Below are 15,371 nucleotides of genomic sequence, written 5' to 3' on the forward strand. Positions count from 1 at the left end.
CCATGCGGGTACCCATAGCAGTGCCGCTGATTTGAAGGTATACATTGTCTCCAGATGTGAAATAGTTATGGGTGAGGACAAAGTCACAAAGTTCAGCCACCAGGTTTGCCGTGACATTATCGGGGATAGTGTTCCTGACGGCTTGCAGTCCCTCTTTGTGTGGAATGTTGGTATAGAGGGCTTCTACATCCATAGTGGCCAGGATGGTATTTTCAGGAAGATCACCGATGGATTGTAGTTTCCTCAGGAAGTCAGTGGTGTCTCGAAGATAGCTGGGAGTGCTGGTAGCGTAGGGCCTGAGGAGAGAGTCTACATAGCCAGACAATCCTGCTGTCAGGGTGCCAATGCCTGAGATGATGGGGTGCCCAGGATTTCCAGGTTTATGGATCTTGGGTAGTAGATAGAATATCCCAGGTCAGGGTTCCAGGGGTGTGTCTGTGCAGATTTGATCTTGTGCTTTTTCAGGGAGTTTCTTGAGCAAATGGTGTAGTTTCTTTTGGTAACCCTCAGTGGGATCAGAGGGTAATGGCTTGTAGAAAGTGGTGTTGAAGAGCTGCCAACTAGCCTCTTGTTCATATTCCGACCTATTCATGATATCAGGAGAGTAGGATGGGGGGAGAGAGAACCTGGATTTCTGCTGGAAATGGCCCACCTTGATTATCATACACATTGTAAGGAGAGTGATCACTTTAGATAAGCTATTACCAGCAGGAGAGTGGGGTGGGGGAGAAAACCTTTTGAAGTTATAAACACCCATTTTTTCATGGTCTGTGTGTATAAAAACATCCTCACTGTATTTTCCACTTTTATGCATTGGATGAAGTGAGCTGTAGCTCATGAAAGCTTATGCTCAAATAAATTGGTTAGTCTCTAAGGTGCCACAAGTCTCCTTTTCTTTTTGCGAATACAGACTAACACGGCTGCTACTCTGAAACCTGTCCTGAATTGCAGGAGCTTTGGGCAAATTTAATTTGGAGGACAATTCTGCTACTTTTTGAATAGGTGCAGTGTATACCTCCCACACCTTGTACTAACAGTTCTGCTGGCTAATGGGTAAGAAATCAGGAGCAATGGGACTAGACTCACCCCATCCTATCCCAGTCTTGTCAGAGTAGCTGATGCTGGTGATGGCTGGAAGCAGTCCATATGCTAAGGGAGTTCAAGGACTATTATTACTGGCCTTTGTATGTAGACACCAGGGTAAAGGGATGAAGACCCTTTTGTGTCTTCTTTCACCGCCTCCCGTTCCTCAGCCCAAGCAACAGTTTAGGCCAAAAGATTTCATGGCATTTCTTTGTTGGTTTGACTCAGTGTCTGTGGCTACAAAGTTTCGCTCACTTTACTCTGTGAACTGTGCTATGAAACAGATGGGTGCTGCCCTTCATCCCAGAGATGGTTGCACTTTGCTGGTATCCTATGTATACCATGTGAGAAGGACTTTAGGATGAAAAACACTCAAGTGTAAATATATGTTTACCAAAAAGTCTGAGATACTGACAGACGGGAGGATCATGTTGGGACCATAGCATCTTGGTTTCCCTCTTATTTTCTCATTTCTCATTAGTTCTTTTTCAACCAGAGAAAATATTCTTTGTTTTTTTACTAAGCTATAAAAACAAAATTCAGAAATATGTATATTAGGTTCTCATTTCTATGTCTGGACAAGAGATGGCATCTCATCCTGACAGATGATTATCTGGCATCAATGAAAAATGCATTTCTCGCTTCCCAAGTGAATTGCGGCAGTGTTACTCTGGTGGTCCCTTCTAGCCCTGTGATTCTATCTACTTGGGTGCAGAGTTGTCAGTCCTCAAGAAAACTCCATCTAGTCTAGTACAGAATGCATTAGCACATCTCCTCAGTAACTTGGTCTGCCATAAGTACATCAGACCTGTCCTCTGCTCTTTACACTGGCTCCCCATTGAATAGTATGTCAAATTCAAGGTCTGCGTCCTCCTCTTCAAGACACTCAATGATCTGGGCCCAGGATACCTAAAAGGTAACCTCCTGCTTTGTGGTAAGAGCCATGGCCACTCAGGCACAATGGAACTGACTCTTGCAAGGTAAAGCTCTTTGGAGACAGTTTTCTTTGGGATCAGTCCAAAACTGGAATGAACTCCCATAAGAATAAGAACCACTACTAGCTTCACCATATTCCAGTCAAAGCGTACTTCAGACTTGCTTTTGCTAGCATAAACAGACAGCAGTGTACATATACTCTATTAAATTATTGGTGGTGTGGGGAGACCACACAGTTTCTCCTTTGGAAGACAAAGAAACCCACACATTACACATCCTAGTCATGTTGCATAATGAGAAGAGGCATTCAGATTCTTATGAACCTGAATAGAATGGAAGGTCATAATGGTTAATATATTTGCATTGTTGAATTACTGTTAGGATTCTCCGGGTTTACGGTTCTTTGCTGTAATCTCTGGATCACTGACGAACTCTTCTTTTCTCCTCGAAGATTCCTGTACATCTCTATAGAGTCCCTCATTATTTCCCCAACCTGCTTTTTTTTTTTTTGTATTTACTTTGCATTGAACTATCCTCACCTGCAAAGTCCCTATTGTAGGCAACATTCTTTTGGACAAAATAGGCTATCAGTACTGCCTCTTAACAGCAATCTTCTTAATCGAGGTGAAGGAAGGCAAGTTTTAAGATCTCTAAAATTCAAGCAATATAATCTTTTTTGGGGCCTTGTTTATTTCATGGCAAGCTGGACCTAAGTTCCACTGCAAGGTTCCCTGGTTTCTGTGGTAGGCCAGTGCAGCTGACAGGAAATTCTTTGGCAGCTGCAGGCAAACTCAAAAAGTGAGATTCAAAATGAATTAATTACGAAAACAAATAGAATCAGTATGGAACCACTCTGATATCTATTTTGCTGTCAATTTCTATTTACTTTACTTTGACCTTGAATTTTCAGCATTGAGTGTCTTGCAAATTTTTGTATTGAAAACACGTAACTGAATTATAGTTATGGGGTTGGCGGATGGGGGTGGAAGTTGATGGGTTTGGAAACTCTGTAGTGGGGCAGTTGGCAGTTATAGCCTTCAAGAGTCCTGGGAGGCAGTTTGTTTATAGACAATACCTCTGTTTTTCCACTGATTTAACTATGTTGGTTTAGAAACTGATACAGTTAAATTGGTGTAATGACCTAGTATGGATGCAGTGCTGTCAATATAAAAGTGTTTATTGGTAGTGCTAGATAACACTTTTATATTGATATAACTGCAGTAGCTTGGTTTCTAAGCCAGTATAGCTAAATCAGTGCAAAAACTGTGTGTAGATCAGCCCTGAGACTAGGGGATGGGTATCCTGGTTGAATGGTTCTTCTAAAACAGGGGTAGGCAAATTTTTTGGCCTGAGGGCCACATCACAGCATGGAAATTGTATGGAGGGCTGGCTGGGGCAGGGGATTGGGGCGCACGGGAAGGATGAGGGTTCTGGCTGGGGATGCAGATTCTGTGGTGGGGCTGGGGATGAGAGGTTTGGGCTGCAGGAGGATGCTCTGGCCTGGGATCAAAGGGTTTTGGAGGACAATCAGGGCTTGGGCAGGCAGTTGGGCCGTCGGGGCGGGGGAGGGGGGCTCGGGTGCAGGATCCGGGTGGCCCTTACCTGAAGCGGCTCCTGGAAACAGCATCCTGCCCCTGCCTCCGATGCAGAGACGGGACCATGCCGGTCTTCGTGCTGCCCCGTCCTCAGTTCCTGGCCAATGGGAGCTGCAGAGCCCACCCTTGGGGTGGGGCAACGTGTGGAGCCCCCTGGCTGCCCCTGCTTCCAGAAGCCGAATGGAGCTGCTGCATGCGTGGAGCAGAGCCAGGCAAGCCACCGACCCTGCTCCCCAGCTGGAGCCCCGGAGCAGGGAAAGCTGCCAACTCTGGTCCTCAGCAGGAGCTCAGGGACCGGATTAAAAGGTCCAGTGAGCCGGAAGCGGCCTGTGGGCCATAGTTTGCCCACCCCTGTTCTAAAATCATCAGTGAAATAGTTGGCAAAATATCAACACTCTGAAATGAAGACAGGCATTTCACACTGTTTTTGGCCTGTTGTTTCAGGCTGACCCTGACTTCTTGCATGCTTCTCCTGCCAATCAGGTTCCAATCTCAGCAGAGGTCTACAGATGCTCCCCGATTTACGCAATCGTTCCATTCCGGAAAGCCTTGCATAACTCAAATTTTGTGTAAGTCGGAAACATATACCCATATGTTACGCAAAAATTTCCACAACTCGAAAATCCTATGTCTGGCTTATGGAACTTTTTCTGTAAGTGCGAATTTGCATAAGTCGGGTGTTGTGTAACCTGGGGAGTGTCTGTATAAGGTTTTATGTAGCTCTAGGGAGAGTCAAGAACTAGTAACCTCTTAGTGCAACGTGCTCCCCTAGCTATGTGTGGATTCCAAGTGAACGATCTCCTCCCCCACATGGTGAAGTTATTTGTGGTTGTGGTTCACCAGTACCTCCATTTCTAAAAATAAAATGCGCGCGCACGCGCACACACACACACTCACTCTCTCTCTCTCTCTCTCTCTCTCTCTCTCTCTTTCACGACGAGGGTCGGGTGGAGTGTCCCCACTAATTTACCTATATTAATGGGGACTGGAGTGTATGATGGCTTCTGAGGAGGAGTGTAGTACAGAATTATAGATCTGTTCTCCTGATATAGCTATCCATTACAGGAAACCTATAAAGGATGTACATTTTAATCCAAACACTGGGAACAAGGCTGTTAGGTTTTTGTGGATGTGTTATAATGCAACTAATCTGGCATAGTGCTAATGGGTCAGTGTTTAAAAAGGGAGGGCATTCTGACTTCTGGAATGAAATAAAGTAAAAACTGAATTTTATAGGTTTGAGTAATATATATGGTCAGAAGTTGACCTATCCCTTTTATAAAAAAACAGGCAGTAACTTCTGTTACTGTGGTTAAATATATAAATATAATTTATGGAGTATTTAAAGATACAATATGAGAACATGTAGGGGTATGTGTCCTAAAATCAAGAAGAAATAATGGATAAAAACAGACATATTGTATTATTCTGTTGTCTGAAATGAGTAAAAAAGCACATTGAAATAAGACTATTTTAGTAGGCTTTTGAGATTGATATTCTGCATGCACTAATAAAATATGTTTTATTAAAGTATTTGTTTTTCCCATCTAAGTCTCAGTGATAGAGTTTATGAGGGACAGAGAGGGTATTTGTTTTTAAGCAATTTCATTAATTTAAATTAAATCAAGTCTTGCCTCTGCTACTGATCAAATTTCAGATTTTCATAAAAGAAGACATAACTTCTATAAAAGCCATCTTGTTATCATGACAAATACAATGAGACAAAATTAATGAATGATAGATTCCTAATAGAAACTTTATAAAATTGCTCAGTGAACAATTGAGTCTTTCATTTCTCAGGATATAGGTTTGGTCTGTACATCAGAATGAAGTAGATTGTATCTTTAAAGAATAGGAAGGTAATTCTGGATTATCATATGTCCGTTTTGGGTGAAAGAAAGAAATGAACGTTTTAGTGAGGTGGGGTTTTTTTAATATGGTTTAAAACAGTGAATTTCAGAGGCAATAAATGCAAATTTCAGTCTACTTTAAATAAACCAACTTGGGTAAATGGTATTTTTTAGGTGTAAACATCTCCTTTTATGGAAGCTACAACATATAATACCCAGAATTGATATTTAAAAATTCTAATTATTTAATATTGATTTTATTAAATGACTTGAAGTTAAAATGAAGTTATACTCTTCCTGTATAGCTTTGGTACATTTGCTCTGAAACATCTTCAACAAATGCATAAAAGTTGGGAAGTCAGAGCCAGTGCTCAAAAGGCAGTAACATGATAGGAAAGTGCCATTGAAATTTAATGGATCTTACCAACTTTAGGTATTAGTTTTGCACCAAAACTTTTAGATATGTTGTGCATATTCTGTGACACTTGGCTGAATGCCAGCAGTGCCCATAATATGCAAACTGGTTAATTTTTTATAAAAAATGTTGCCTTCACACACACACACACAGCCATTGTATAAGCCAGTGGTTCTCAACTAGGGGTCGGGGGGCCATGGGCAGGTTTCAGAGGATTCGACAAATAGGGTCAGTGGTAGTAGATTCACTGAGGCCCAGGGCAGAAAGCCAATCCCCCACCGCATGGGTCTGAAGCCCAGGGTCCTGAACCTCATCACTCGGGGTTGAAGCCGAAGCGTGAGCAATATAGCTTTATGGGGGCCCCCTGTGGCATGGGGCCCCAGGCAACTGCCCTGTTTGCTCCCCCCTAATGCTGGCCCAGGCTTTTATATGCAGAAAAACAGTTGTGGTGGCACAGGTAGGCCATGGAGTTTTTATAGCATGTTGAGAGGGCCTCCGAAAGAAAAAGATTGAGAATCCCTGGTATAAGCAGCATATAACCCAGAGTCTGGCAGAGTTGTTGACTCAGTTTGCTCACTAGGACTGCTTTCTGAAGCTAATTTTTGAAGCTTTTCACCAGAAAACTGTCTCACAATCTGCTTTTCAGAATATGGATAACAAAACTGATAAATTTAATATCAGGGGGTAAATATTTAGCCATTATTTGATACCTGGAAGTACAAAGCAAAGACTTGGACCAAAAAATGAAGAGGTGTAGGAGGAGAAAACAGAAGTTAAAGCAGAAGAGAAGTAAGAGATGGCTTGTAGATGCAAAGGTCTTGCTAGAATTGGGGTTCTAGGGTCTTGTGATGAGGCTTCCCCTTTCAAGGTTTTGAGAGAAACACGTATTTCCATTGTGATGTAAAACTTTCCTAGTACAAACCATTTTCTGAGTACCCTGTCTTGTGTTTAAATATATTTCTTTTCCCCCACCCTCAAATTTGTCTCTGCTATCTGGAATCCTTAAAGTAAGATTTTATTTCCTATTTTGGTTGTCAGGTGAAGAAACTTGTCCCCCCTATTTCTGCCTAGAAGCAATATCAGCATGCTTTTCCTTATACTTGCTCTTGAAGGAGATGTACAGTAGCAATTTAAAATACCTGATTTGACATGTAAATGAAACAAAATGTTATTTGGCTAGTGGCATCTTAAAGACTAGAGTTTATTTCTGACAAGGAGGTAAAACCAAAACTGTCTTAAATTTCTTCTGTATGACAGCAGTAAGTGGAAAAAACAAGGTTTCTGTAGGGATGTTGCCAATGGGCATTTCCCACAGTTTTACTTCAAGACATATTTGCTTTGATAGAGTCCATTCAGACTTTTTTTTTCCTACATGCAGCGACCCGCTAGGTACTTTGTTTCTGTTGTCTGTGGTGCTTAACAATGACAGGGAGCAAACTACCGTAATTTGATTTCTCTAATAAAAATTCTATAAAAACAATTATAGGAGATTGCTAACACATCATACAGAGTGCTTATCTAGCTAGAAAGGGTCACTGTACATATGGGTAGGACAAAAGGAGATGACATTGGCTGTACAAGTATAAGCACTGAAGGACAGACAATAGACAAGTGTGAGGTCATTGTGGCCCCCAGGAAGTAATGCCAAAATGTTCTCTCTCACTTGTCTGTCTTTACTGTTCCTCTTTCATTGACACACCGCCAAGCACTCTGCTCAAGGCAGACTGGAGTCTTAATTAGCTTGCCCATCTCTACTATTGTGGTCACAATAGCAGGGCTTTTTTTAAAATGTCTTGTGAGAAATGTCAGTGCCACAGATACATTCATCACTTTAAAATATTCTGTTTATTAATATAAAAAAATTAAAACAAGATTCGGTGCTTGGGCTGAATTGCTACTTCAGTGTTTTTTAATTTGTCAGAGGGAAAGCACACTGTTAATGTCTGTCACAAGTTGTCCAGGGAAAGAGAGTTAACACTCCCTATTTAATTCCTTCATATTTTAAAACACAAAACACCATTGTAAGTAGTTAGGGTTGCTATACACATAACCTACCTGGCTCAAACCCACAAAAGTGAGGAAATGAAAAGTTAGGTTACTTAACAGAACTTACCCTCTATACTTTCTCTCTTCTCCCTCCCCCCGGAATCATCCTACTGTTCTCACAATTTACTGTACACTGCAACTTTAGCTCTTCCCCCAGTTCTCCACACCACACACCTCATTGCAAAATTAACCACTGTTAACACTGTTAGTAGTGGATGTTTGATCAAGCTATGTGTTGTGTTGGTGGTCAACCTGTGGAACTCCTTGCCAGAAGATGTGAAGGCCAAGACTATAACCGGGTTCATAACTACATAGGTTCATGGAGGATAGGTCTATCGATCGTTATTAACCAGGATGGGCAGGAATGGTGTCCCTAGCTTCTGTTTGTCAGAAGCTGGGAATGGGCAGCGGGATGGATTACTTGATGATTACCTGTTATGTTCATTCCCTCTGGGGCACTTGGCATTAGCCACAGGATACAGGGCTAGATGGACCTTTGGTCTGACCCAGTAGGGCCATTCTTATGTTCTTATGGGTAATAGAATTCTGGCATAAGGTTGTAGGTATATACTGTTAGGTGGTTTAATTTTAGCAACAGAACCTGCCCTGTCTTGCAGTGGTTGTGTTTTCGCACTTTCACCTTGAAAAAGCTGCCATATTGCTCTGTTACCTTGCAGCAAGAGAACTGTCATCCTAGAATATTGTGAAACATTGGGAACCAGATATCTAAACTGGACTTTTGAGCCTTACTACAACTTGGAATAGGCTAATTTAACTCCTGGAGGTTTTCCTTTGCCTCCACCCTCCTCTTTGAGATACAGTAGTGGCTTCCCTCTTCTCTACCCCCAAGGAATAATGGTATAGGGGAGAAAGTGAAATGGTATCAGTTCATGGCCATGAACTGAATCATTGTGTTGAAAGACAGCTGCGTGGTTTGCTCCCAGGAATTTTTCTCCAGCAGCGAAAGGGTCCAGTCGCTTAGAAGGCAATCCACAAATCCTGGTTCCCTCTCCTCTGCTGTCAGCCAACTCTCAGGCAAAGACCATGTAGGGCTGCCTGAGTGGCAAGTAGCTACAGCAATGATTCCTATGGTATCCCCAGAAGCAGGAGCAGATGCAGTACTTCTTTACCGTCAGGGTTGTAAAAAAAAAAATCAGCCTTGAAGTTGAACTAGCTATGAGAGGAGTTCTCAAACTGGGGGTCATGACCCCTCAAGGGGTCATGTGGTTATTGCTTGGGGGGTCATGAGCTGTCAGCCTCCACGCCCAAACCTACTTCACCTCCAGTATTTATAATATTAAATATAAAAAATGTGTTTTTAATTTACAGGCGGGGGTCATCGCACTCAGAGGCGTGCTGTGTGAGAAGGGGTCACCAATTCAAAAGTTTGAGAACCGCTGAGCTATGAGCAGTCTAATGTCCCCATGTTTTTACTGAAACATTCTTAAATGTCTTCCATCATGCACCTACTCTTACCTTCAGCAGTTCCTTCCGTTCTTTCAGTCACTGGGCTGCCCCTTATGCTCCCACCTGTTGCAAGCAGGCAGAATGAGAATGAGGCAGAACACCTCCAGTCATTTTTAGAAGCCAAAAACACCCCATCCTAGTAGGTATAAAAAGGGGGTATTTGATCAGTGGGCCTGGAAGTATCTACTCTGTCATTTTGCTCAAATTAAGTCCACAGGAAAAAAGTGGAACAGTTCAGATATTTGCAGAGCCCTCAGTCTCAGAACAGAGTCCGTTAGGAAGTCGGCATTCCTCTTCCCTTTCACTTCTGAATGGTAGATTGTGAAGAAAGGTTCTGAATTGACTGTACCTAGATGGATGAAACTGTACGTAGCAGGGGAGTATTTGGAGTATTTTTTGGTAGTGGATATAATCTGTTAATACTACACTATACATGTGCTGACTTACATAATCACTCTAAACAGGACATTATTTTTCTAGAAAACAAACTATAATTCGCAGAAAGAAAAGGAGTACTAGTGGCACCTTAGAGACTAACCAATTTATTTGAGCATAAGCTTTCGTGAGATGCATCTGATGAAGTGAGCTGTAGCTCACGAAAGCTTATGCTCAAATAAATTGGTTAGTCTCTAAGGTGCCACTAGTACTCCTTTTCTTTCTGCGAATACAGACTAACATGGCTGCTACTCTGAAACTATAATTTGGCACACCTGTTTTATACTAATTTAGCACTGAAGAAGCTGAAGTTCTTTTAATGACTTGTTAAGCATTTATTTAGAAAGGGAGAAAACAGCAGATACTTATACCTAAAGAGGTAGATGACAATATTGGATTCTATCAAAAATCTTAGCGATAATTTTGGTTCCACTAGTTTTGCAGACTCCTTTTAAAATTAATGTTTTAATAGCTTTTTATTTGAAAATTCTCTTCTCTTCTGACATAGAAACTTGGTTTTAAATATATAATTCCAGTAATTGGTGTAAATAACAAGTAACTAAGCATCTGCAGATGTGTTTCTGCTATCTCTTCATGTAAATTTCAAAAGTAGCTGCCTCTATGGATTCTTCGCAGCAAGAGGTGGCAAATCTGTTTGTCGGCGTGAGGAAATGGAAACAATGATTAGGATAGTTGGACTAACAAGAGTTACTGGAGCTAATGGTTTTACTTGCAGTGCGGTACAACATACATAACACATTTTTAATACACAACCATACAAATCAAGGAAATGGTAGGTAACCTCGGAATCATTTTCCAGTGTCCTTGTTTATATCTATTGTCTACTATCGTGCAGTTTTATCAAAACACAACATTTGGTAAATCATAAATAGTGAAAACAATTTAAGCTCCAGAGCCTACCATATAAACATAAAAGGATTCCCTTTAGGAGGCTTGGAATCCTTTGAATTATGCATATATTGTAGTTATCAGTAAGATAAAAGGGTTCTGGCAAAAACAAAAAAAAAAAGGCAACTTTCTCCGCCCCCAAGGGATAATACGCATAATGGGGTGAAGAGAAAGTAAACAGCTGAAGCAAAAAATACCCCATGATTACTCATGAAACCTTATAAAAATGAAATAAAGTAAATCAAATAAGATGGAAGTAAACAATGCTAGCACATTTAAAACGTGCATTGGTTCTAAAACCACCAACAGAGGTGAATCCCAGAGAACTCTGTGACAATCTAGATAGATTGAAAAATTGACATCTTCAGGGAAACTAATATGAGAGAATTTAAAGAACAGAAAAGCTAAGGAAATGGAAGGCCATGAAGTGATTTTTGGTTTTGTAATTCCAAAGTACTTTGTTTGTGAACAAGGCAGTATCACCTGAAAGCCTTTTTTTATATCTTGTTCTAATCATAACTTCTTGTCTTACAGCTACAGGACCGCACACAGTTTAGTGACCGAGATTTAGCCACTCTCAAGAAATACTGGGACAATGGCATGACCAGCCTGGGCTCAGTCTGCAGAGAAAAAATTGAAGCTGTTGCTGCAGAATTAAATGTTGACTGTGAAATAGTGCGGGTAAGAAATGTACAGTCTCTCCCTTCTCTTGTTTCAGAAGCAAAAATAGCATAGATAAAAAAAACCTTTTAAAATTGCTTGAGGTAGCCAGAAATATATTTCACCATATTAAATAATGAATGGCCTGCAAGGATGTACTCTTGCTCTTTCACCAGTCTATATATAGATAAAAGCCCTCAGGTGATTTTTTTAAATTTATTTATTTATTAGCAGCAAGAGCAGCTTTACAAAACATTTGACGTTCCATTTAGAGTGGAATTTATATAAGATTTTAAATGAGCAGGACTATCCCAGCAGATTGAAAAGAACTAGCAGTTATGATGGGACTAAAATACAAAGTCCCTCTAGGGATAAGAGAATGCTTTTGGTGTAAAATCAAAAACACGTGAAAGAAATTGATCAAAATGGGCGGGGGAGAAATACTTTGCAGGAACCAGGACAAGATGTGACAAAGTGGGCAAAGGATATTCTGAGGGATACTGGGGAATTTCCGTTTAGTAGTCCACATAGTCATCAATGATTTCCTTAGGGAAGAGAAATGAATACAGGGTTGATGTGGTTGATCATTTTAGAGAGCCATGCAATACAATTGAAGTAAATAGTAAAATGATACTGGACACCAGTGAACAGACGTTCCAGAGGTGTAGAGAGGAATGCAATCCTGGGGGCATTCTAAAATATCTGGATTTCAGGATCTGTTCTACCTTAAACTTGGAATGTGGATACTACAGCAGAAGACAGAACTGCAGAATTGTGATCAACATGATGGTCACATATGGGTAGAGTTTATACAGATGCATCATTCCCATGGGTTAGGAAAGTGATAATCTCGTCATTCAATACTAGTGAAATTCTGCCTAAAGTAAAGCCTAAAATTCTGAGCCCTGACTAATAGAAAGTCGGGAGGAATTTAGAGCAATTAGGGGTGGAGGAATTGACTTATGAGAAGAGTTCAAAAAAAATGTAATATGTGTAGTTTGGCTGTATGATGACTAAGAGGGAGCGCAGTTGGAACAGTTTACAAATATTGAACTAGTTTGCCAAATCAAGTGATGGAAGTTCTTTTGCCTTATTGTTTTAGAGTAATTGGAGAAAAATGCAGGACAGTATAGTGTAGAGAACAGTCTTTTATTAGCAGAAAGATGGATGTGACAAGTTACTTTGACCTTTACTTTTCATGGTTCTGACAAGTAAGTGTTAATCCCAGGATTATTTTTTTATCTTGAGTCCAAGCTAACTGTATGATGATCTTTCATTTTAGTTAACTTGATGTTTCATCATCTTTCTTTAGGAGCTCTACTAAGCACTAATGAAAATATTTATTATTTAGTTAAGTAGCATTTATAGTTTTTTATAAACTATGTGGGGGGCATCCATAAAATTTTCATCGTATCAGTAATAAATTGAAATATACACAAGCACGTAAAGGAATGTTTCATTTGTTGTAATTCTGGAATTTTTGGATTAAAGGCTTTTTACCATTGTATGACCAAAATTTTTTTATTTCCTTTTATGTAAATTTACTTAAATCTCTTTGTGCCCCAGGAGGCACTCTAGTGTCATATTAAGTACTGACCAGTACTTGTTAAAATAGAAAACATTAGAACTGAAAAATATAGTCTTGTACATTAATTCATTTTTGAAAGGTTAATTACTGAGACCACTCTCTACATTCACATTTAATAGTGTTGGGAGTTTTTTGAGACTGGAGGTGCTAGAAGAGGGATAGGTAATACATAATACGCTGGGATTTAGGCTACTGAAAAGGTATTATCCTTTCTCAAATATTTGGGTGTTTTACACCGGTCTATGGAAATGATCAGATACTGAGCATGGTACTGCACTCTTTGGAGATTAGTAAATCAATATTTTTTTAGGCATTATGGGCCCAATTATTTATTTAATAGGACATCTTGGATAGAGTTTGATGGGTCAAACCCTTTGATCCCTCAATTCTGCAAGCCACAATATGCCTGTGAATTGAAGTCAGTGGAATACTGTATGGGTGCAGGGGTCTGTCTGTGTGGTTTTGTTTTCAGCATCAGGCCTTGTGCTCATAAGAAGAGCGTGTTCAATAATAGAAATTATCTGGTGTATTTGACCACCATCTATGGCATTTGTAATTGGGCAGCAGTACACTGACTGAAAAAGATGGGTCTGGATGGGAGAAAGCCACTTCTTGCCTCACCCTTGTCCCTATATAGCCATGACAAACAACTTAATCCCATCAGTAGTAATCACATTGATACCAAAGAAATTCCCCAGATTCTATTTTGTATTCCTGACCTGCTTTTGAATAAGCAAGAGTCACTCCACCATTGGAAACTGCAGGTCACATGATACTAGGGTGACCAGATAGCCAGTGTGAAAAATTGGGATAGGGGATAATAGGAGCCTATATAAGACAAAGCCCTGAATATCAGGACTGTCCCTATAAAATCGGGACATCTGGTCACCCTACATGATACTTCAAAAGTAGGGGAAAGGTCAGCTGAGGTAAACAACAGCTGCATGCTAAAAATAGAACTGGCCATGAGCATGCATGGAATTCTGGCGGTGAGCATGTGCAGTAAAGATCTGACAGGAAGATATTATCAAAGGTGTCTAAAAAGTTTTGGCAGGACAATCAGCATATCAGTGGGCTGATAGGAGGAGAGAATAGGAGCTGACAGGCAAGAAGGACAGAGAAGAAGAGCAAAGCTTGCCTGAGCAGTCCATTGACAGCAGCAGCAGTAGCAGCAGCAGAATATCCTGCCCGGTCCAGCAGCAGAGGGAGAAGAAGTAAAAACAACACAGCGGCAGAGGGAGGCAGAGAGAGAGAGAGTTTAGAAGAAACAGTCGGCAAGCGTGGAGTGAGTCTGTCAGACAATATTACAGAATAATATAGTGTAGTGAGTATCAGTATGTATGTGTGCGCTTAGGTTAATAAAGAGGTGTGTTTGCATTGTGCTGTTTGTAAAGAGAATGTATATACATAGGATTTAAAGAAAATTTAAAACTGGTGTCAGTGACCTCTGAACGACTGATCACCATAAGCAGGGCGCATCACTTAGGATCATCTCAACTGTAATGCAATATGGTTTGGGGTGTTCTTTAACTTGCTATAAGAGATTTGTGTTTTAGATTATTATTGTATTAGGGATTATTATTTGCACCAATAAAAAGGTGCCTTGTTTTGAAAAGAACACTGTCTTTGTGTCAGTCATTTATCAGAAGCTTGTGTCCTCCAGGTATTTCCTTAGCCACCCTGGAGACCCATACATCAGGAAAACAGATTGGTTAGTAGGTGAGCGATATACAAAAGAATATATATTTTACCAATTCGTGATTGTACCAGTAGGAGTGAGATGGCTATCAGTCCCTCTTCTTCAGTAAAAAATGTATCTATGTGTGTTAGGGTTTTGAAGGTGCTGTGATATGTAAACACCAGTATAATTGATGTGACAATTACAAGTATTTTTCAGCTCAGAGCTAGTGGTCCTATGTGTATAAATCTTCTAGGCCTAACAGAACACCACTCTGCACATTTAAAAGGAGATAAGGCAGTTGACGTGGTGTTGCTACTGGGTCAATACGTAGACATCTTAATATGGAAAAAGATTTTCACCATAACCAGCAAACTTCTGAAAGCCCTTTTTAAATATCCTTCATATCAGAATAACAGATGTTATCATTTAGAGGTTTTTTAGGAACAGGCTATGAAAGGCACAAATCATGAAAGATTGGAGGCTGGCAGGACTTGTTTTTTAAGATTGCTTAACAGACCCAGATTTGCAGTCTATGCCTTCATTTAAGTCTGGTGTCAGAACTGTATGTTTAACATTAGCTGGTGACTGCATGTTTGTTTTTTTTTAAATATTGTTTTCATTGAGCATATTGTTTAGAGTAATACTTCTCAGCCTTAACTTTTAGCTAACAAAGATTTTTTGGGCAGTAATTCCTGTAATCAATGAA

At 40.3% G+C, this 15,371-nt stretch overlaps 1 protein-coding gene across 5 annotated transcripts in view; it reads left to right on the plus strand.

Moving 5' to 3' along the window:
* HDX (highly divergent homeobox) overlaps positions 1 to 15,371 on the plus strand; it is a 91,504-nt gene that overhangs the window by 44,222 nt on the left and 31,911 nt on the right. For all 5 annotated transcript variants that reach the window (XM_043522248.1, XM_007059447.4, XM_043522250.1 and 2 more), the window contains one exon: positions 11,271 to 11,417. In XM_043522248.1, coding sequence (XP_043378183.1) covers positions 11,271 to 11,417 — 147 coding nt within the window. The remainder of the gene's footprint in view (positions 1 to 11,270; positions 11,418 to 15,371) is intronic.

This window comes from Chelonia mydas, chromosome 9 (assembly GCF_015237465.2).
Source record: "Chelonia mydas isolate rCheMyd1 chromosome 9, rCheMyd1.pri.v2, whole genome shotgun sequence".
NCBI classification, from domain to species: Eukaryota; Metazoa; Chordata; order Testudines; family Cheloniidae; genus Chelonia; species Chelonia mydas.